Source organism: Notamacropus eugenii, chromosome 4, assembly GCF_028372415.1.
Source record: "Notamacropus eugenii isolate mMacEug1 chromosome 4, mMacEug1.pri_v2, whole genome shotgun sequence".
NCBI classification, from domain to species: domain Eukaryota; kingdom Metazoa; phylum Chordata; class Mammalia; order Diprotodontia; family Macropodidae; genus Notamacropus; species Notamacropus eugenii.
The window spans coordinates 37,027,686-37,050,929 of record NC_092875.1 but is presented as its reverse complement, the minus strand read 5'-3'; the positions used below and the strand labels follow the sequence as shown (position 1 = coordinate 37,050,929).

Here is a 23,244-nt window from a genome sequence, read left to right as displayed (position 1 = left end):
TGAATAACTGAGGCTCAGGAAAGTGAAATAAGAAGATACAACCACTCCTTTCTAAGAGGGAATAAGAACGTAAGTCTGTCCTAAGTTTAGAGTCAGTGGCAAAACCGCAGACTTCAGCTTTGTCTCCTGATATCTATAGATCTTTCTTTAATAGGTTCATTATATCATGGATCTTGAGGTGAAAAAGACCACAGGCCACCAAGGCCAATCCCCCTCATTTTACATATAAGGAAACTGAGGCCCAAGAGATTAAGTCATTTAAGTAATTAATTTATTTACCAATTGATCAGTAGCATTGATTTAGAGCTAAAAGGGGAAGGGGAACAATGAATCCCAGAGAGAAAATGACTTACCCAAGGCCATTGAGGTTGCGAGTGGAAGGGACGGGATAAAGACAAAACTCATAGAAGGAGGCAGAGGCCAGGGCTTGGGGATGAGGACAGACTTTCCTGCAAAGGGCTCCTGGGTCCCTCTCGAGATGCTGCTCCCCACCTCCCACTTAGGGGCCCTGGGTGGGATCTTCTCAGTCTGCTGCCTTCATATGCTGTCCCAGCTGGCAGTGCATGCACATGCACATGCGCTCGCACACACACACCCTCTCTTTCTCTCTCAAAACATGAGTTAGTTCATTCATTCATTCGTTCATTCATTCATTCATGGATTCCGACCCAAATCCCCTACAGCTGACACTTGCTTCAAGCAGAGATTCTTTTCCCCAAAATATTTTTAAAAAGGATTCCCTTTACAGGAGAGCCCTTCCTGAAGCCAGCTCCTGGGTAAACTGAGGCACACTTGTTGACTAATTCAGCCTGGAAAGAGAGGAGTGCCTTTAACTTCCAGGGACTGGGGAAAGGGAAAGGAGGAGGAAAGAGAGAAAGAATCCAGGTTATGCCAAGGAGAGAGAGAGAGAGAGAGAGAGAAAGTTGTGGAAGAGGACCTCGAGGGAAATCAAAGAACATTCAGTGAGAAAAACAAAAAGACAGGTGGTTTGTTTGAGCAACTGAAGAATTCTTGTCCCTGATCCCTGTTCACCACCAAAGACCCTTCTACAGGCCCAGGTCCATGACTAGGGTTAGAGTTGGGCCACCCCCCACAAGGAGGTGAAGGCAGACTGGAATGGTGGTGTATGGAACCACTTGGGCCTCAGTGATGGGACATCATCAGAATTACAGGCACACGGGAAGACTTCTACTAAGCCTGGGGTGACAGGGAGAGAGATTTTGCTTTGATAAGTGGCCCTCCATGGGCTTCTCCCTGTTCCAGAGACGTCTGCTACAGGGGGACGTTGGTCAATACTTAAAGGGACTGAGGAGGGGATAACACCCAGAGGAAGGAATCTTTTCCTCAAGCCTGGAGCCATTTAGTTAAGTTTCTTGGAAAGTAAGGGGGAAAAGAGGAACAGGCATTTATTAAGTCCCTACTATGTGCCACATACTACACTAAGTGGTTTACAATTATCTCATTTGATTTTTACAACACCACCAGGAGGTTGGTATTATTCTCCCCATTTTATAATTGAGGAAGCCGAGACAGACAGTAGTCAAGTGACTTGCCCAGAATTATACTGTGAGTATGTGTCTAATGCTGGATCTGAACTCCCATCTTCCTGACTTCAGGTCCGGCACTATTCACTGTGCCACCTTGCTACAGGGTCAAAATAGGCCCTACTAGGAAGTTGACCCCTACATGCTGGGGCCAAGGAGGAGGTTAATGGGATGTGGAAATGGGACCCTCCTAGACAGGAGAGACAAGGGTCTGAGACATGGGGCTCCACTGGGAGTTCTGCCCATGGGGAGAAGCCCACAGGGGCACAAAGTTTGTTGTTGTTCATGAGGATTTTCGCATTTAAAGAAGAAAACCCTGGCTGGGCTCCATAAGAATCCCAGACCATGTGAGGTAAGGCGGCTCAGCCCCTAACAATGGGGTTCAGCAAAGGCCTTGGGAGCAGAAAACTCACCACCCTGGGAATCTAGCCCATATTCTGCCACTGTGAGTTCTAGGGCAATCTCATCTCCTTTGTAGCTCTCAGTTTCCCCAAGTCTAAAATAAAGAGCTTGACTAGGAACAAGCAGGAGAATGCGTTCTCTCCATTGTACGTAGCACAGGGATGGGGCACACAAGGACTTCTCACTCTCACTTGAGATTTGGGAAACAGCATCCTCCCTTGAGGATGAAACTGCTTCAGGCAGAGCACATGTGAATGTGGGCTCCAGAGTCAGGGAGGACAGAGTGGAATCCTTCCCCTCCTCTTGTCTTGCCCTCTGCTTTATATACACATTCATTTATCTCACCTTTACAACTATCCCAGTGATGGAAGTAGTATGGGTATTACTGCTTCCATTTTACAGATGTGAAAACTGAGCCTAATAGTCACAGGAAGAGGTTCTGAATTCAGGTCTTCCTTCCTCCAAGTCCAGCCCTTCTGGCTACCTCTCTAAAACCACTTCTTTCTTGACTTTCTCCTCTATCCCTCAAACATACACACACTCTCTTTCACACACCCACACAGATACCACATACCCACAGATACACTACACACATGCCCCAGCCCCGCAAGGATCAGCTAAGGCTGAGGAAAGTTGGGAGAAAGGAAGGGGAATCGCCTCCACTCACCTGTAAAGTTTTATTCACTGTTGGGGAGGTGTCCAGCTCGATGCCCACAGGGAGGGTCTGGGGGGTGTACAGGCCATTCACTAGCAACTCGTAGAATCTCATTCGAGTTTCGCCTGTGCAGACCACGTGGAAGAAGATGTCTCATTAAGTGAGCAGGGATGACCCGGCCCCTTACCTCTCCACTGAATGTCTGTTTGCCAGAGACTACTCAGACTCTAGAGGGTCAGCTGTGGAAATAAGGTATGGACCAGTACAGGAGAAAGGAAAATAGACTCTAAGACTATTTTTGCTCTGTAGATACCAACTGCAAGTGATACACACCCAGCCGTGGCTTTGCTAAAGGCAGTGGGAAGGCACCAGCTGAGTGGGTGACTGGAAAAGTCACTGTCCTCCCTTTTAAGATGAAAAGGGGTCTGTCTCCAGTCATCCTGACCTATATCTGGCCACTGGACCCTTCTCCAGAGAAAGTGAGTCTTTGCATAGCCGTTCCTCACTTCAGTCTAATTCACTTGCAAGTCACCTTCCTGATGTCACAGTCCTCTTGGAGAAGGAAAGACAAACCACAAGGAAATGAAAGGGTAGGTCTAAGTGAGCTCTAAGGGCTGGCCTTATTCTCCCTTTCCCTGAAGGCCCAGGTAGCTGTGGGGATCAGGACAGGTCCCACTTTGCTGGGGTGGCTGGCCCTTCTCCCAGTGACCCTGAACTCAGCTAACTCAGTTTCTCTCTCCAACCACCCTCCCTTCCCACTCCCAGACGCTCAGAAGCTAAGTTCAGCATCCCAATGCCTCTTCTCTTGACAGAAGCTGGGTTGTCTGATCAAGCACCCTCCTATGTAGGCTTTTAAAATCATATAATCAGGACCCTGACAAAGCAACTGATCCCCAAAAGACAACAGCCTTTGACCCCAAGGGCTTGCATTCCACTGAACACAGGTGCTGGGATGCCTCAGATTTAGGGATGAGAATGAGTGAGACAGCCTAAGTTCTCCCCCCTACATTTTTTTTTTTTAAACCCTTCACCTTGGAGGATACTCTTCAAAAGAGATCTGAGGTGAGGGGAGAAAGTCAGGAGCACACATACATCACTAGGAGGGTTATCTGGTTGTTTTTTTATGGGGGGGAGGGAGAGCAAAGATATACTAGAACCACATAGTAGTAAAAGAAACCATAATATCACAGATGGAGACTTGAAAGGAACCGCAGAAACCAGCTAATCTGACCTCATTTTACAGATGAGGAAACTGAGGCCCAGAGAAGTGATTTGCTCATTTTGAACTGGGCCTTGTGACAATGGAATCATCTCAAGCAACGGACATAGCCTCAGAGGTCACCTAGTCCAACCCACACCTGAGCAGATGTATAATTTCCAAAATTCATTTATTAACAAGCACTACACACATCTACAAAGATCTCACTGATTTTCCTTCTCCCCCTCTATTCCAACATCTTTGGCTGAGCCAACCCCTCCTCTCACCCCAGTCCTTAAAGCTAAACAAGTATCAAACCCTTCTGCCAGAATTACTGGCCCATGTAGCCTCACAGCTGCAGACAACCCAGACCGGATGGTAAGACCTTAATTATCAGTATTTATGTAACCCATGACCCCTCTAGGAGAAGGTTGAAATATGCAAAGCACCTCCATTCCTTGAGTTACAGTAAACTTTCCTCTTTTCTTGAAATACATACTTTGTTACTGGTATCTTCAGGGCCTTTTCGATCAGAGTTGATTCGTTAACAAAGTATGTATGTATATAGAATCAAGGTATGAATTCTCTCAGCTGGCTAAGGGATCATACCTTAACCCCCTAAGTCTGAAAAAAAATGGTGCTAGATCTGGGCTCAGGGCAGAATTTTAAAGTCATTGGAAATTAGAAAGAAGGATGAGACACTCCCTCTACCTGCAGTGACATTTTATGATTTCCCTGTCCCATCCCTGTGCCTAGCACTGGGTCATTCAGTGCTCCTTAATTGTTGGAGGGGAAAGGAATTCCAGAATCTCTAGGAGCTGGAAGTACTCTCAGTGGCAACTCAGTGGCAAGGACTAGTCTATTCTAGATGAGAGGGAGGGAAGAATTTTTTCCCTCTCGATTCTCCCTCTTGTTCTTTTCTCATTACAGGTATTTTCACTAATGGTGCACTGAAAACTAGAAAGGCCAGTCCTGTCTTACGAGTCACCAAGCTGAGCCACCTCACACCCAGCCAGGCTTGTGCCACCCAGGAAACCGCTCAACACTCGGGAATTCTGCCCAGTCTCTCCTAGGTTCGGGGCAGAAGGAGAGGCTTAACCGAGAAGCAGGCACACTTTGTCTGCATTTTCCATTTGGATCGGAATTCCTCCGCGTACACAAGAGCCCCAGAAGGAGAAAAAGATAATTTGGGACTAAAACTCTGAGAGAGTTCACTGGTAAATCCTGAAGAGGAGGTAGTAAGGGTCCCTGCCACAGACCAGAGAATAGCCATCAGTATCCAGGAGAAAGAATGGGGGCAAACAAGCAACTCATATCCCCCGCCCCCAGTTTGTCCTCTTTCCTGTTTTTAGAGGCAAACAGCACAGGCATGTTTTTTTTTTTTTTCACACCGTGGAGGGATTCCTGCAGAGAGGAAGTGCCGCTATCCCTTTAAGAGGGAGTGAGGAAAGAAACACACAGTTGTCAACTCCTGTGCAGGATTGTGAAGCAGCTCGGCTTCATCATTCACTATTTATCAATGAAATAGCTGCCCCCGTTGGCTACCGGGAGATGGGATAGTTTGGTGCCCTTTCCAGGAGAGACCACGAATTCATTCCATCACTTTATTTACAGAAGGCCCCCTTAGTCACTCCCAGCACGTAAAATCATCCCCATATCAAAAGAGACAAACACCCCAGTAAACAAAAGGGGGCCACCATAGCACAGGGGACCATTTGAAACCAAGACACAAAGGTTGGGGGGGGGGGCCTACGGAGGGGAGGCCCTGAGGGAACAGGGTAAATCCAACTGGGGCTAATTTTCTGAGTGGTCCCGGTGGGGGGGGGGGGTGGCCAAGGACTGGAGCATTTTGTAAATTACAGCTTGTCTCCTAGCAACAGACAACACATCGGGCTCCACGTGATTCTGGGGGGGGACAAAAAAGGGGAGGTTTCAGAGGGGAAAAAATTGAGCTCCAACCCCACATTCCCTAAGTGAGAAGAGGGGAAAGGGGAGGCAGTTTGAGGACAGCTGAACGATCTAGATGAGCTGCTTCTGGCTAGTCCCACCCCTCACCTCTCCCCCAGCCCCTTCGGGACCTACCCACCTTTAGTATCCAGCTCCACGTGAATGATGTTGCCCATGACCGAGGTGTTGTGTAAATGCTGCACAGCCTCTCGAGCCCCCTTTACGGTGGCAAAGACCACCTTGGCAATGCCCAAATGTTTCTTGTTCTTGGGGTTGTAAAGGATCTCCACTTCCTCCACCTCCCCATATTTCTTGCACATGTCGGTCAGGAAGTTTTCCCTGATGTTGTCATTCAGTTTGGCAAAAGTCACCTGCTTGGGAGGCACCGGTCCCACATAGAACTCATCGATCTGGGGGAGGGAGGGTGAAATTTGAGGGAAGAAGGGGTAATCGAGATTGGAAAAAAAATTAAAATTCAAGAGGAAGGCTGATCCGGGCAAGCGTCATGCCGCCACAGTGGCCCCCTGTCCCAAACCTTAAGGAGTTAGAAAATAAATAAATATATATGCATATTTTTTTTAAATGCACGCGGGCGGGGACAGAAAGCTGAGGATTAAATCGTTTGGAACGTGGAAGTCCTCGAGTTCGGAAGGAAAGGGGGGATATGAAACAGTTTCTCTCTCCTTCCCCTCCCCCTGCTTCCCTGACGTATGCCCCCTCCCCTGCTCAGGGGCCTTCTCCCCTTTAAATCGAAAGGAAGGGCAGCCCTGAGGGGGGAGTGTTCCCCGGTGCCAGTGACACCCCCTACCTCAAGAGCTGAACCCCCCCATGTCTCTGGAAACACACCCCCTTCCAGGCCAGTGGGACAAAGTATCCACAGCCTCCCTCCCTCCCTCCGGAGTCTAAAATCTGGATGGTTGTTGCAATGTTGACATCAGAAGCCGGGCTGCTCTAAACACCAGTTTGGCCCCCCCCCCCACTACTCCTCATACACACACACACAGACAGGCGGGAACCGGGGCCATGTCCTTCCCAACGGTATTTTAGAACTCGGGGTAATTCCCCCCCATAAGTCCCAAGTTCCCTGGCTAGGGAGAGGGGTCACTACCTTGAATTTGGGGACACGAAGTTCCAACTCCTTGGTTTTTGTCCATGTCCTTCTGACTCTCGGATCCTCGATTTTCACCGAGAGAAAACACTGAGTCTGGGGTGGGGGGGAGAGAAAGAAAAAATAGAGTTCTGAGATTGAAGGGGGGTGGGGATGGGAACACACAACTCCAGGGAAATGTGGATAGAGGAAGCAGCCCCTTCCCCTCCATGCTCCCTCCTTCCCCATGTGTCAAAAGTCAGGCGCTGAAAGAAAGGGGGGGGGGGGGGACGACAAACCCGGCCAGACCTGAAGGAGGTGGGCTGGGAACCTGACAGTTGAGCCCTGTCTGGGGGGTTGGGGGGGGAAGCTACCGAGGGTTCCCCCCTGACGTTTCCCATCGAAAGGGGAGGGGGGAGGTCCCGGCAGATCCTCTTGGTCTTTGGGCCCTGGAAGAAGCAGGAGGAAGAAAGGGGGTGCTATGTACGTTTCAGCAAGCAAGGAAGGAAAGACACCCCCCGCTCCACTCACAGCCTTGCTGAAATGCTGTCCATCGTAACGGTAGAGCTTATGCTGTCCCTTCTTTAGCTCGGGGTCAATAATCAACTTGTAACTTCTCCAATGGTGGTTTCTCTTTTCCCCCGACGGTCCAGGCTGCTGGTGGTGGTGGTGGCTACTGCTCTCCATGCCGTTAACCCAACCTGAAAAACGACCCACACCAAGTTGTGTCTCCTCCGCAGCGGCTTTCAAAAATTAAAAAAGAAAATAGCCCCCCCCCCCGCCAGCCTCCACCCTCCTCCCACCCGAGCCTTCCCCGTTTCCAAAAAACCGGGTGATTATTTTTGTGAAAACGAGAGCGGAGCAGCCAACCCGCCGCCCGCCCGCCCGCCAGGCAGCCAGCCGGCCAGCCACCAGGCTGCCCGCTGCCCCCTTGCCCGGGCGGACGGGAGCGATCCCGGGCTGGGGAGCAGGCAGTGGCGGCGGCGGCGGCCCGAGATGAGCGGCGGTGGCGGCGGCCGGGGCAGGAGGGGGGAGCTCACTTGAACTCTGCTTTTTGCCATGATCTTCGGCGTGGCTGCTCCCTCGCCCCCCGGCCCGGATCCCTCGGAAGGCCATGGTGCCGCTGGGGCTCGGGGCTGGGGGGTCGCGGGCCGCCGCCGCCACCAGCCCGCTCCCGCTCCTCCTCCTCCCAGCCACCCCCCCAGCCTGGCTCCGCCGCGGCCTCCGCTGGCCTCTCCCGGGGAGGGGGGAGGGAGAGAAGGAGGGAAGGGGAGGGGAGGGGAAGGAGGGAGGGGAGAGGAAGGGGGGAGGGGGAACTAGGGAGCCCCTGCTTACATCCCCGCCGGGCGCCGGCCTCCCTGCGCGACCAGCCTGTACATGGTGTTCCCCGCGGGAGCCGAGGCTGGGGCGGCCGGACCGGGGGCTAGCTGAGGCGGCTGCTGCTGCTGCGGCGGCGGCGGCGGCGGCGGCGGCGGCGGCGGCTGCTGCTGCTGCCGCTGCTGGAGGAGGCGGCTGGCGGCAGCGGCTCGGCTCCCAGTCCCCGCACATCCCACAATACACCGCTATGGAGCCCGACCCAATCTCTCACCCTCCTCCTCCTTCCTCCTCCTCCTCCTCCTCCTCCACCACTCTCCTCTCCCCCTGGCGCTCGCAGCAGCTGCGCTGCAACACCCCCCCCCCAGCCAAGGCCACCCCCCAACCTACTCTCCCCCAGCCTGGGGCGGAGGCCCTAGGGCCTGGGCTGGGGGGTGAGGGGAGGCCCTGGGGACGGGCTTTTAATTAATGCATTTTATTATCTCTGGAGGAGGACCGGGATTTTGACTGGGAGGGAGGATTTGGGAAAGGGGGAGGGGGTTCCCTTCCTCCTCCCTCTCCAGAAATCGGTTTCCCCCGGGCCCACAGTGTCCGGGCTGCCAGCGTTTACCTTCGGCTTCCTACACTGTTTTAGAAACAAGATGGACTGGAGGTGGGACCGCCTGACTTTGGGGGGGGGGGGTGTATGTGTATGTGTGTGTTTAAAGTCGAGGGAGGAGTGGGGGAGCCTCGGCGCGGGATCCCCTAGAGCTGCGATCGAGGGATCCCCCTTCCTCTCCTTGGTCTCCCTCTCCGTCCTCCTTGTCTGCCCCTGCACCCCCAGCAACCTCGGAGCAGAGACCAGGATTTCCAAATTAGCGTTACGCTGCAATCACCGGGCTTTGCTGGAAGGATGCAGAACGGCCTCGGCGTGCTTTTCTTTCCTTCTCTCTTCTCCCCCTCCCCCTTTTGGAAGAAGGACTTTTTTCTCCCACCCCCGCTTTTTCTTTGGCATTTGTCGGGGGCACGTCAAATCTATTCCTACCCCCCCCCCCCCGCCCATACTTTCCCCAAACTCTAGTGAGTCCCTTTCTACATTCATTTTTTTTTCTTTATTAAAGGTCCTGGGACCGGCGGCGACCAATCAGCGGGCAGCTTCCATTTGGTCGCTTCTACCCCAAAGCACCCTGTGCTTCTCGGTTACACTATTACAGGGGAGGTGGGGGAGGGAGCAATGGGTATTTTTTTTTCCCCCTTCCCCTCCTTCCTTCCTTGCTCTCTCCCTGCCTCCTCCTGGCTGAAGAGGAGGTTGCCTGTCTTGCTTCAGCTTCACTGTGGTTCGTCTCATATTGGGGGGTATTTTGGGGGTTTGTAATTGGGCCGGGGTGCGGTAATTGGCTGATTCAGGGCGCCAGGGCCCTTGGGCCAATCAGCGCGAAGCTTCTATGGGGCTTGAGTTATTAGACGCGGATCTCCAAACATCCGTCATCAGACAAGCCAAGGAGAGGCCAACATTCAGGGAGCCATTTTTCTGCCATGGAATTAAATGGCCAAGTGGGTTTTCCTTTGTTCCAAAAGGGGGAACGCTTTTCCTTTGACTCCACCATCCAGTGCAGGATTGTCCCGTGTTTTGTCCAATGTTGGTCACCAATGCTAAAGGACCGATGGAAGAAGGAAGACTTCATTTTTTAAAATGATTTTGGATTTTGCTTTTTTCTCTTTATGACCTGGAATCCATCTTTGTCTTGTATAACTAGGTCATAGCCCACCATTAATGTCAGCAGTTTAAAAATTTTGAATCCAAAAAACCTTAAGTAAATAACATATTTATTTACTTTTTTCCTTTTTTTTTTTTTGGCTGGGGGCGTGGGGACGGGGCTTGAGCTGTCTAATCTGTATCCTCTTGACTGAACAATAAATTTTTTAAAATATATATATATAACTTCCTCTATTAAACACTTATACCTGGCCATCTTATTAACTCCTCTCCTTCTCTCTTAACAAGGTAATGTTTTAAATGTAGAGTTTTAGGAAATAATGACTTCTGGCAGTATTAAGCCAAAAAATGTAAACCATTATGCTATGTTCTTTTAAATTCTTCTCTGTTGTAAGTACCCAATCCATTCTGTCCTTATTTCAGTTCAGTGTTCATGTTAATGTTACCTAAATGTCCTAATTTCTGAGCCTTCATCTCTGCATGTCTGTTTTTGTCTTCTTGTCGAATTTCACAACCAAATCTCATGCCTTTAGACGATGAGAGATAGCTTTAGGTTTTAAGAAATGTTTTCTCTACAGTAAATGCTAGCTAGCTTCATTCCCAATTAGTTGGTCGATTTTCTTTAAGCAACCTCTGTTTTGAGGGCGACAGCTCTGGTTTCTCCAGTCTTGGGGGTGGGGGGGAGGGAAGAGAGAAGAAAGCCCCACTCTTCTGCAGAGACTGAACTGGTCACAGGAAACTAGACTGAAACCCCTTCAAAGAAGCCCTAAGCAGTGGCTGGCAAACGGCATTATTAAACTGGGCAGTCTTTGCTTTAGTTGTTGGGGTGACCGGGGTGCGAAGTGGCTAACTCTCCTTTGTCTCCTGTTTTGTTTGAAGCGTCTGTTTTTTTACCTTTTGTCTCTGAAATGACTCTTAATACCCTTGCCCTAACCAGCCCTGCCGGCGAAGCCAGCAAGCCTTTGGCCGAACCCTGGGAAAAGTTTGCTGAATTCGAAGGCGATGAAATGACATGACACTGTAATTGACAAAAAGGTAGTGACCTTCTTTCTCCCCCCCCATAATAATAATCAAACAAACTCCAACAAAATGGTGGGTTTTTTTTCTTACTAATAACATCACCAAACCAACGCCCAAGTTCACCTTCCAGACTCCATTGCGCCAAGCTGAGCACCGGTAAGTAAAAACGTGCCTTTTAAAAGCCCTTGGATCCACACCGGCTAGAGCAGGCCCCGCTGCAGAGTTCATAGAGCCGAGGGTTTCCTGCCTGGGTTTCCAAGCTTGTCGGTTGTAGTTGGCGAGGAGGGGCAGACAATATGGACAGTGGAGAGAGGCTAGATAGAGACACTTTGGGATGGGAGGGATGCAGCTGGGGCTGGGGGTCTTCCTACCAAAAGGACTTGGTGCATTTCTCTTTGGGACTGAGGGGATGTTTAGGGTGACTCCTTTCCTGCCTTCGGAGGGACAGCAGCCTCTCTGCAACCTCCACACCCTTGACCACCCCCGTTGCTGGTGAGGTGAAGGGGTGGGCTCCTCGGCCGCTCTTCTCCATCACCCACCCAGGTTTCTCCCCATTGTAATCCACGATGTGGCAGTTTGAGGAAAACCAAGGAAAACTGGTTTGGGTTGGGTTTTAATCCGACCCTCCAGGGGGGCTCAGTTTGCCAAATTTAGGGGCTTTCCCTCCCGCTGGAAGCTCTTGGGGGGGGGGGGGAACCTTCTTCGATCCTCCTCCCACCCTTCCTGGCCGGGGCAGCCCGGACCCCGGGCCGCCTCGGGCAGCGCAGGGAAGGACCAGGGGCACGGCGTCCATTTTGGCGCCATGACGCAGCAGTCCTTCTTTCCCGGGCTGCTGCAGTCCTGCCTGGTTGTTCTCTCCCCCAGCTCGTTTCCTCCTCCCTCTCTCCCATCCCGCTGCGTTCCGAGAGCGCGCCCAGGGTGGGGCGGGCGGGCTAGGGCCGGGGTTTCTGGGCAGGGGGACGCCTGGCCCGGCCGAGCTGGCCCGAGCTAGGCTGGGTTGGGCTGCTTGCTAATGGCCGCTTCGAGCTTGCTCTCTTTCTCTCTCTTCCTCTCCTGTTGCAGCTGCGAGTCCTGGAGCAGGAGGTGGCTTCGCTGAGCTGCAGGGCCTGTCCACGCATGCCTTGGCTCTGGGTAAATCCTACTTTGGGGCTCAGTTGGAGTGGGCTTAGGGTTGGGGGTTGTTTTTTTGTGTGTGGTTGTTTTTTCTCCTTCCTTTCTTTCTTTTTGCATAGGTCTAGGTTTTAGATGCTTTTATCTTCTCCCGAACACCAGCTTGCAGGGTCGTCGGGGCAGGCTGGGGGTGGTCTGGGAGCCAGCTCTCCCTGGGCTCCTGTTTGCTAAGCCAGCAGGCTTGGAGGAGAAAGAAAAGCCAGGCGCCATTTCGTGCGCTGGAGGCTGCTGCTGCTGCGTGCTAGAGGAAGGGGGGGTGGGGTGCGGAGGGAGGGCGGTGGCTGCTGGTGGGGGAAGGGAGCGGAGGGGAGGGCGGGCCGACTGTAATCAGAGAGCCCGGGGCCCGGGCCAGCCACCGCCTCCTCCTCCTCCTCCGCCTCCCGCGAGCTCTGCGCTCCGGTGGGGGAGGGGAAGGCTGCTCTTAAAGCCGTAGGCCGCTCCCCCTCCCCCTCCCCCAGCCGCAGACAAAGGGGAGGGGGAAGGAAGGCGGTGGGGGAGGGGTGACCCTGGGAGATCCCTTTCCTCTGACGTTCTCCTCCTCCCTTCCAGAGCCTGTTGTGTCTCTAAGCTTCCTTGGGGCCCGGAGAGACGGTTCCCCCTATCTCTTACGAGGCCCCCAAACTAGGGATCGAAGCCACTTGGCTCTGAATTGAGATGGGGGGAGGGGGCAGCAACTTGGTGTTGAGAGAGAGGACGACCCTTCTGTCTCTGTCGGATCCTCCAAAGTCCTTTTCAGGGTCAGCCCTCCCAGGCAGAGACAGCAAACCCTGAGAGAAGCAGTCGAGGGTGGGGTGGGACCTCCACCTATTAGGTGATGACCTTGGTTGTTTTTCCCCCTCTCAAACCCCCCCCCCCCATTCCCAGTCAGGATGCTCAGAAACTCGGGGCTCACTTGGATACCTGGGACACACCGAAGCAGGCGGAGCCAGCCAGGGGTAAGAGTGAGTGCCCAGGGTCCGACCCGACCTTAGCCTTCCCAGCCACACGTTCTCTTACTCAAGCCAGCACTTTCAAGCTTTCCCCTCCCTAGTTAAAAAGCGGTACCCCAAATTCTGGGTGGGGCTGGGGGTTGGCACCTGGATCAACAAAGACGAGCAGTTCCCTTGCTGTAACTACATGTCAGGGGACTGAATCCCAAAGACGAAGCCCTGGTTTCTCCTGTATTGGATGGGCTTTGGGGTTCCCCCTGCTCCTCATCTCCTGCCCTGATTGTGAACCCCAGTTCTGGCACATCCAGACTGGGCTTGAAGCAAACCCTCCAGGACTTGGCAAGGGCAGGCACCCCAAAAACCCTAGCCCCTGGAGAGATTTGGAAATGGTTCTTTATTTTGGGGAGAGGGTTGGGGAAGCCACTTGTGGGCTACTTCACGCTGATTTCTGCACTCTGAAGCCATTCGGTAAGTCTCTTTGCTCTCTGAGCCTTTTTCTCCCAGTGTGGGTGGGGAGGAGGGCTGAAGCAACCTTGGAAACCAGCTTTATAAATGGCAGCGGTTTCCGGCCTCTCCTCTCCCAGTGAAAGGCCTTTGGCGGCTCTCTTTCTCTGCTCCCCTCCCCCTCTCCCCCTCCAGCCCCTCTACCGACCCCCGGCATGTTAGTTTCCAGCAGAAGAGTCTCATTCAGAAAATTATAAACCCTGTGCCCGGGGACCTAAGGATTCCAACTCCACAATAAAAACAGGAAAAACATGTTTGGTCTTTGTATGTTTGCTCAGTTCTGGATCTGGCGGTAAACAACCTCTCCCTCCCCCTTGGCTGGATGAGGCCCTATCTTTCCCCTGGGCCTCCCAGAACAGTGACCAAGGTCACAGAACCTTCTTAGCTTTTCAGATTCTTGGCCTTTGGCCCTGACTCCCCATCTCCCCCTCCCCCACAGCCGACATGGCAGTTTCCCTATCTTCAGCACCCCACCCCCCAGCTGTATTCCTTTGACTTTGCTTTCCTGGTTTGTTCTATAGCCAAAGAAGGGGGTCTTTGTGGACTCCCTATGTGGGCTCCATCGGTGGATACTTCTGGGGTTGGTTTTTAAAAGTGACTCCCTGTGGGCTGGACCCGGCAGCCTGGAAAATATTGGGGAATGAGGCTGATTTTGGGGGCTTTAAAGCTGCCTGAAGCTCTTCTAGCCAGAGACTGGGTCCCTTTGATATGCCAACCAAAAGATGGAAGGAAGCCATCAGGACTCTGAGTACATCTAGCAAGACCCCTGGTGCCCTCCCAACTTGGCCATAAGGTAGGTAGCCCGCCTGTCCCTTACCCACGTGGTGCTCTACCTCCTCTAGCCACCCTTTTTCCCTTGGGTGGAGGCTGATTTGAGGAAGGAAAATAAGCCCCAAACAAGACTGGGGGGTGCTGTAGGGAGCCCTGGGCCGCCTCGCTGACTGATGGAGCTGTGAACCTGCTTGGCCAGTTTCTGGCCCTCCTGCCCTTCCCCTCCCCCAGAGGAGATGTGAGCGATCTGTTTCGTACTTGACAGACAAGCTGAGTGCCCGGAGTCTATCCACCTCCTCCCTCCCCCTGGCCTCTTCTGCAATCCCCGGCCTACCGTATTTACTGGCATAAGGACGGTCCTGGGGGGAGGGGAGGAAGAGGATGTGACCTCTTGGATTATCTGGCAGGGCTGTTTGAGGCAGCTAGGTAACCCTGGTGTTATTACGGTAACTTTCTCTCCTCGCCCTGGTCTCTAAGAAAATGGACGAGGGAGAAGCTGGGGAAGTCAGCCAATTCTGAGCCCGAGTCAGGCCCTCCCCGATCCCCGCACCCCCTTCCCAGAGTTGTCTCCACCTTTCCCTCCCTGGATCGGAAAGCACTTTCTAGATAGATCTTCAAAAGCCCAGTACTTGGTTTAACAACTTAATAAATGCTCTGTTTAATGGAATTTTGACCAGAAGAGGAAACTGAGGTTCCGATCAGACCCTTTTTATCCTCCAAAATGTTAACTGATCTCCTTTTTTCCCTTATTGTATTCTATTTGAATAAACTCCTTTCCCTGGTATAATTCAAACTCCTTGGCAGGTGGGCTCCTTTTTCTATCCCTGTACAGGCCCTCGGGTATTCAAATGTTTAAACTAAAAGAGCGAGCTTAAAACCCGACTTTTCATCCTTGATTTACACCTGAATGGTGCTTTATCCACCATCTAGCCCTGCCTCTTGGCATAACAGATAAGGAAATTGAAGCAGTGGATTGATTTAGCCCAAGCTCCAGTCACTTGGGAGGAATTTCTGAAGCCCTCCAACTCAACCCTTTCTTACTAATGGGGAAACTGAGACCTAAGAGAGATGAAGGATTTGAATTCAGATCATCTAACTTCAAATAATAGCTCTCTGGTTTCAGACCAGTCTTCTTTGGAACCTCAGACCTAGTGACACCCTCACCCCTGTTTACCCTCCAGATGGATTGAAGTACCTTAGGTTACTGACTCAGATTGTGTGGAAATAACCAAGCCTCCCAGTTCCTCTGCACTTGTATCAAGGTCTGGTCCATATTTGGAATATCCTGGACCAGGGAACTTCTTGGGGTCCGGCCTAGTGCTACCCATTGGACTTAAGACTTTTCTTTTGGCCTGACTTTCTGGCTTGGTAAGGTTACAGTAATACCTGCGTTTCCCTGTCCCCTACTGTGTTTTAGTTGGGAGGGCCAGCTGAGAGCTGTGAAAAGCCTTAGGAAGCTTTTTACAAATGCAAACCTCTGGTATTCTAATTTCATCCATGGGAGGGGCTGGTGTTTGGCTTCTGCTGACTGAGGAGGTCACCAGGAGGGATTTAGGGTCAACTCTCCTTTTTAAGTAGGGCAGAAGCTGGGAGGGGGGAGCAGGCCCAGGAGCCCACCTTCTGGAACTACCCCCACCAGTACTGGGAGGTTATGCTGGCCTGCTGAGGTTAAAGGTTAACTGGGGGTGTGGGCCCTCAGGGGGTGTGAAATGATTTACCCCACCCCCCCGGCCTCTGTAGTGGGTACTCTAGGCCAGCCCTTTCACGGCTTGTTAATGAGGGCCCCTCTGCTGGGGTTGGGTAACTCATAACAATTCAAACGGTTTCTTGCTAAACTGTGGGTACCCCAGGAGTTCAGAGAAGGGTTAGAGCTGGGAGAGAGGCTGGTGGATCCAGGCTCCCTGGAGGAAGGGGGGGGCAGGACTGGGCTCTCTCTTCCCACTCTTTCTTCCCCCAATCCTTTCTTACCCCCATTCTCCTATCCCCAGGTGAATTTCAGGGAGTTGATGACTTGGCATGGGAAAAATTATATCTCTTATTTTTACTAAATCTTTTCTTCTGTATTTTATGCATTCTAAATGTTTTTTGGAAAGGGGTCTATGGGCTCTCAACCCCCCCCTCCCCCCCCCCCCCCGCAAGAAAACAAAGAAAAATGGTTGAGATCTTTTGCTTCAGAGGCAGCTAGGTTGATAGAACCTAGGTTTGGAGTCAGAAAGATCTGGGTTCTAATGTTGTCCCAGATGGTTGCTGGCTCAGTGACTCTGGTCACTTAACCAATTTTACCCTCATTTTCCTCATTTGTAAAATGAAGAGTTGACTTCTAATGCCCTGTTCAGCTCAGAATTTGAGATCTTTCACTCCTCTTTTTTCTTTAATTTTTTTCCCCACTCCCTTTCCCTGTGAGCTTTTACAGCTGGAGAGAACAATACAGATCATTGAGGCCATCCCCTTCATCTTGTAAAAGAGAGAAGTGGAGAGACTGTTCCAGAGTCTCTTAGTAAATGTGGGGTAGCCAGGATTTGGATCCGGATCCATCGATTCCAAAGCTAACTGGCTTTTGCCACTCTGTTTCCCAGACTCCTTTTCTTTTCTTTTCCCTTTCTTTTCTTCCCCTGAAGTAACACAAATTCTCCAAACTCTCACAGGCGATAGGCTGTAGAGTAGGGCTTCAGATTCATGACCACTGATTGCAAAACAGGAACTCCTACTTTTCTTCCCCCTTTCTCAGTGACTGGTTCTGGATCAGACCCAGCCTCAGCTCATCAAAGACCTGACCCTCCCCTTCCTCTTTGTCAAATGGTCATAGATTGTCATCTTAGCATGCAACATCCAGGCAGGTGGATTCCTAGGCTTAGAGCTGGTAAATGTGAGACCCTGGCTAAGTCACTGAGCCCCAGAAAAATCTGTAAAATGTTATAAAATAGGAATGCTCATAATAATAGCTAACATTTATATAACCCTTGCTATGTGCCTGGCTCAGAGCTGGCCACTTGACAAATAGGATCTCATTTGATCTTCATCACTCCTCTGGGAGGGATATGCTGCTATTATCCCCATTTCATAGATAAGGAAACTGAGAAAGAGTGACTTGCCCAGCGTCACCACCGCCCCCCCTAAAAAGTGGGATTTGAATTTAAGGCTTCCTGACTCCAGGCCCAGCCAGTGCTCTGTGCTCTATGGAGCCCCCTAGAGAGTCTCTCTCAAAGTGTTGGGAGAATCCAATGAATTCATGACTAGAAGTCTTTGTAAGCTTTAAAGTACTACGTGAAAGTTAGCTGTATAATTATAGCTAGGTTCTGTAATCTGGAGCCTCTCTCAGTCTCAGTTTCCTCATCTGTAAAATGGGGATAATTATTCCTTTAGCACCTCACTAAAGTGTGAGGCTCAGATGGAAAGTGTGTTTTGTGTCTAAATGTCCATTGTGGTCACACTGAGGTGGAGGATGCCTTCTCCCTGGGTGGTGTGCCCCTTCATCCTCAGAAGCCAGGGTGGTGGCTGGTGTTCTTTGGGGGAAGTTACTGATCACTAGAGTTTAATTTTCATTTGGGCTGGGGTGGGGGGGGGGGGGCCGTGGTTCATTTGTGTTTTCAGAGGGGTTCTGCTGTCCCACATCCTTTCTACCTGTCTGTCTTCTTACAGGGGCAGAAACTTGCTTATGTAACTAATGCTGGGCAAGTCCCTTGAAGTCTCAGGCAGAAGTCAGTCACCTGGTCGGACTGCCTTCATTTTACATATGAGGGCGATGGTGTCTCAAAGAAATGAAATCACTGGCCCAAGGTCACACAGAGAGAGCAAGGCCTAGAGCTTGGATTTAAAACCGTGTCCTCTGATTTCAAATTGTTCCCGTTATACCACACCATCTTTCCCTTTCTTTGCTTTCATTTTCTCATCTTTAAAATGAGAAAGTTGGACCAGATGATATCTAAGATCCCTTTCTACTCTCAGTACTCTATAAGGAGATAGTGTGGGGCAGTGGAAAAAGTCCTGGATTTGAGCAGGAGGAGCCAAGTTAAAATCCTGAAGCTGCCTTTTATGGTTTGTGAGGTCCAGGTGGCAGGTGCTCCATCCATTAGAAGAAGGGTATATTGGAAGGCAGCACCTGCAGAAAGGGGAAGGATCATAGGACCGCTTCTGACTGTCACTTACTGGAGGTGTGACCTTGGGCAAGTCCCTTTTACCCAGTTTGCTCTAACAGTTGGATCAGATGACCTCTGAGGTTTCTTCTCTCTCTGCCGTACTTTGATTCATTCAACATTTTCGTTTTCAGGAGAGTGGGTCACAGCAGAAGGAGCCCTGATTTTGGCACCAGAGGAGCCTGGGCATCCATCCCAGCCCTGCTGCTTGGGAGGCAGTGTGGCTTAGTGGAAACAAGGATGGATAGGATCAGGACATGGCTGGTTTCAGATCCCAGCTCTTCTGCTACTACCTGTGTGACCACAGGCAAGTGTTTCAGCCTCTCTGGGCCTCAGTCTCCTCATTAGAAAATGAGATTGAACTAAATGACTTCAGGTTTCTTCCAGCTCTTAAATTGATGATTCTTGGGGTAGAGAGACAGAAAAACTCAAAACAATCCTTGCACTCTTCAGAGTTTTCATTCTGCATTCATCAACAAGCATTTAGTGAGCACCTACTATTAGGCACTGTGCTAAGCTCTGGAGATACAAAAAAGGCAAATGGCAGTTCTTGCCTTCAGAGGAGCTCCCAGTATGAGAACTACATACATGAGAGAGAGAGATAGTGTGTGGGGTAAGTGGCGCACTAGCCCTGGAGTCAGGAGGACCTGAGTTCAAATCTGGCCTTGGACACTTACTAGATGTGTGACCCTGGGCAAGATATTTAACTGTGATTGCCTCCAAAAAAATCTATGTCAGGTAAATGGGAGGAAGTGTCAAAGTAAAGGTAGTAGCAATAGATAAGGTATCTGCCCATGCCCCAATCTCTGAGGCTTTTTGTCAATGACCTGTATATGAGATGAAGGTCTTTTCATCTTTTCCTCATTTTATAGAAGAGGAAACAATGAATAAATAAAGCATTTTTTAAGTGCTTACTATGTGTAAAGCCCTGTTTTAAGGCTGGATATAGAAATAAGGGAAATAATTCTTGCTTTCAGGGAACTCACATTTGTATTTGGGAGCTATGGAAGGTTTCAGCTACAAGTCAGCTATAGCCCACAGAGTAGGAGTAAATTCGCCCCATGGTGCACAGAAGCCCAGAAGGGATGTGAACTCTGGTTCTTTGCCTTTCTTTCCTGGGCTTTACAGTGCTCCTCTTTTTCTAATAAAGGTCATCAGAGGAGGTCTGTGGGAAAAGGCACAGATCTGGATTATGGAAGGTTGACCTTCCCCTCCCTGTGTCATTTGAGTTTCTCTGAATTTTTCTTCCCATTTTCATGTTTTCCTCCATTCTCACCTCATGAGAGAGATTGAGTCACTGTAAAGATCCTCTCTTCTACTCCTCATTTTACAAGGGAGGAAACTGAGGGTCCAAGGGCTGAAGGGATTACCTGCCATCACATAAGGTGGTAAGTAATCAGAGTTGAGATTTGAACTCGGATCCTCTTATTCAAGATCCATCCCTCTTTACACCATGCCACCTTGCCTCCCAAATAGCAGGAATGGTTGCCTCTGAGCCTGTGGTACTAAATCTAGCTTTCCCTACCCTATACTCCGCCAGGATCCTAACAAGTGACCTGATTTCTGTTCAGCAGACATGTATGAGATCTTATTATAGGTCCTTTGGCTGATCCATCCCAGGACTTCTTAATTGTTACAGTAGAGGAAAATCCCCTCCATTTCACAGGCCCCCTGGCGAGGGCAGAGGAGATGACAGTCCAGAAAGAGGCTGCCAGAGGAGAGGTGAGTGCTGCCTGCCCTGGGAGTGAGCATTTGGCATCCAGTCAGCTCTCGGCATACAAGCTCCTGCTGTCCCTGTTCATGTTCAAAACCCACTAGCAGTCTATCTTCCTAGTCTTTTTGCCCTATGTACCCAATGAGCAGACTGTCCTCAGGCTTTGATCTGGAAGAAACCAATTATTTCAAAGCTAGTCTTAGGCAGCCAGACAGCAAACACTCATTAAGCACCTACTATGTGCTGGGCACTGTGCTGAGATCCGATGATTTACAAAATCACTCTTGTCTTATTTCCTCATCTGCGCAGTCAAGGTTGTGATAATATTCACAGTACCAGCCACACAGGACTGTGGAGAGGAGCAAATGATATGGTGTGGGGGCAGGGAAGGGTGAAGAAATAAGTTCTAAATGTTGGCTGTTCTTCTGCTTTGGGAAGGACTGAGCACGGCAAGGCCTGGCCTCTTGGAGAGTGGAGAAGACAGCTGTTCTCTCCATGTGTTGCACACTCAGCCTGGCCAATTTGGCATTCTTGAGAAAACAACCGGTCTGACATAGCCAGCTGAGTGAGAATGACCAAGTGAGAAGTTGGTCCATTCAGTCCAGCTGGGAGAACTGGGGCTGGGGGAGGCAGGGATCCCCAAATCAGGGACAGGCTGCTGGCTTGGGGGAGCCAAGAGGCCTTCTCCTGTCACAGCCTTGACACAGGCTTATCCCACCAGGGGTCTTCAGCAGAGTCAGGCAGAGCTGAATGGGTAGACTCCTGTGGCTGGCCAGAATTTTCCATAGATTCCCCCCAGATTTGTGGGATTTCCCAAAGTATTAAGGTAGGTTCAGATCCTACCCTTGGCACTTAGGCAAGCATGGTACAAGACACAGGTTTGGGGATCTGAGGCCCTGGCTTCAAATCCTTCTGTTACCACCTTGGACAAGTCTTTTCTCCTTCCTGGGCCTTAGTTTCCTCATTAAAATGAGGGTATGGGACTAGAAGACGTCTTGAGTTTTCCTCAGCTCTTAAAATTAGACCCTTCTAATCTGACAATGGACAAGTTTCTAAGCCTCAGTTTCCACATTTGTAAAATGAGAATGATGCTATAGTACCTACCTCACAGGGTTGTTGGAGGATCAAATTCCATCATGTTTATAAATGTGCTTTGTAAAATCTTCAGGCACGGTACAAATGTTGGCTATCTGTTATTATGTTCAATGCCTTTGGGGCCAGCTTAGTTAAAAAAGACATAAACAGAGACTTTTCCTTCCCTCTTCTTCCTGTTGGTTTCCCTTGCTGTTGAAAGGATTAAGGAGAATCTGGGAACCATGGAGGCCTGCGTTCAAACCTTCTCTCTACTCCTTACCACTTCTGTCACCCCGGCCTCTCTTTGGCCTCTGTTTCCTGATTTGTAAAATGAAATGGAATTAAAGATGTTAAGTAGAGGCCCTGTGAGTTCCTTTCCAGCTTGAGGTGTTTGATCCAGTGACCAATTGTGTGACCGTGGGCAAGTTTTTTACTTCTGAGCCTCAGCCTACCCATCTGTAAAATGGAAACCATATCTGTAAGTATCTACCTCATGGGCTTCTTGTGGGGATCAGTTGAGATAATGTATATAAAGCAACTGCAGACTTAAAAATTCTTTAATAACGTCAGTCACTATTTTACCCAACGGTTCAGCTTAAATCTCGTTTTAGTCATAGAATCTTATAGTTGGAAAGAACTTGGGAGATTGTTTTAGCCAACCCACTATCCTTTACTCTCCCCACTCTGCTTTACAGATGGAGAAACTGAGGCACAGAGGTGCTAAGTTATTTTGCCAAGATGTCATAAATAGTAAAAGTCCCTGTAATGGGAGAACTTCTGGATTTTGGTCAGGGGCACATTCCTTCAGGACCTAGAGCTGGGCATCATGCCGCACCACCCCCTCCCTGCCTTAGTCCTGTAGGAATAGGTATAATGGTTTCCCAAAAAGGAAAAAATTCTTTGGGAGATATCAGTCAATATTGTTATGTCTTTTTTTCATTCCTGTCTGACTGCTCATAATCCCTCTTGGCAAAGATACTGGAGTGGTTTGCCATTTCCTTCTCCAGCTCATTTTACAGATGAGGAAACAGAGGCAAACAGGGTGAAGTGACTTATCCAGGGTCACGCATCAAGCAAATGTCTCGGGCTGGATTTGAACTCAGGAAGATGAGTCTTCCTGACTCCAGTCCACTCTATCCGCTCCGACACTTAGCCGCCTCAAGTATTTAAGCACCAGTGGTTTGCCAGACACTGTTTGGTGCTCAGGATACTACAACAGAAGTGCTTCCCTCCTCCCCCGCAGTGCAGGGTCAGGCACATTTCTCATGGAGAACCCAGGAAGTAGAAAATGTCTTCTTTGGTGTTCCTCCAGTGCCGCTATTTATAATCTACCATGGGAAAGGCCCTGCCCTTACTCGTCCCAAGTCTAGGCTCATAGGTCCCTTCCTCATCTTACCCTAAGAGTTCATTTCATCCAACCTCCTCATTTGTCGGATGGGGAAACTGAGGTTCATAGAGGTGAAGGCAAACAGAGCCAGAATTGAGCCAAGTTGCTGGGTGACTCCAAATCCCGTGGATTTCTACCCCCACTGTACTTGAGCATCCTGGGAATTCAGAGCTGAGAAATCTCGGCACAGAATTTCAAAGCTGGCAAGACTGTAATGGACCATGTGGTCCTTCTCCCTCATTTGACAGAGGAGGAAACTGAGGCCCAGAAATGTTAAGTGACTTCCCCAAAGTCACACAGGTACTATTTGAACCTAGGACCTTTGATTCCTAACTCAGGTTTTTTTCCTATTTATTACCTTTTCCTGGAAACTGTGACTCCCATGATGCAGCCCAAGTTCATATTACTGGTACTTACCTCCATTGTTGACTTGGAGTTGGTGGTCCGCTGAAACCCCCAGATCATTTTCAGATGAAGTATGTTCTACTCACACCTGCTATTTTAAATCCAAGCGTAAGACTTTTTTATTTATCTGTATTAAATTTTATTTTATTAGATATGACCCAATGTTCTGATAGGTCAGAATCTTTTTTTTTAAACCCAAATACTCTCATCCAAAGTGTTTGACTGTCCCTCCCAGCTTTGTTAGTTCCTGTAAATTTGTGAAGCATGCTACATATGTAGTTTTCCAAGTCATTG

The 23,244-nt window shown here is 50.1% G+C and overlaps 2 protein-coding genes across 56 annotated transcripts in view; one reads left to right on the top strand and one right to left on the bottom strand.

Annotated features, from left to right (window-relative positions):
* Nucleotides 1–8,286, bottom strand: part of SETD1B (SET domain containing 1B, histone lysine methyltransferase) — a 38,399-nt gene extending 30,113 nt beyond the window's left edge. For 5 of the 6 annotated variants that reach the window (XR_011965355.1, XR_011965356.1, XM_072600527.1 and 2 more), the window contains exons 1-5: nt 7,874–8,074; nt 7,365–7,534; nt 6,855–6,950; nt 5,886–6,156; nt 2,614–2,726 (exon numbers count right to left, since the gene is read on the bottom strand). Coding sequence is in view for 4 of the 6 variants with exons in the window: in XM_072600527.1 (XP_072456628.1) it covers nt 2,614–2,726; nt 5,886–6,156; nt 6,855–6,950; nt 7,365–7,534; nt 7,874–7,949 (726 nt within the window). In the remaining 2 variants the exon portion in view is untranslated. Of the gene's footprint in view, nt 1–2,613; nt 2,727–5,885; nt 6,157–6,854; nt 6,951–7,364; nt 7,535–7,873; nt 8,075–8,168 lie in introns of those variants that run through there. The other variant, XM_072600531.1, reaches the window with a different exon arrangement.
* A 388-nt stretch (nt 8,287–8,674) lies between these two features.
* RHOF (ras homolog family member F, filopodia associated) overlaps nt 8,675–23,244 on the top strand; it is a 53,165-nt gene continuing 38,595 nt past the window's right edge. Inside the window, exons 1-8 of one of the 50 annotated variants that reach the window (XR_011965379.1) lie at nt 9,474–9,940; nt 10,781–10,878; nt 11,926–14,259; nt 18,505–19,758; nt 19,968–20,092; nt 20,523–20,663; nt 20,806–20,910; nt 21,379–21,517. Coding sequence is in view for 1 of the 50 variants with exons in the window: in XM_072600546.1 (XP_072456647.1) it covers nt 12,848–12,968 (121 nt within the window). In the remaining 49 variants the exon portion in view is untranslated. The other 49 variants (XR_011965384.1, XR_011965386.1, XR_011965369.1 and 46 more) reach the window with 49 other exon arrangements.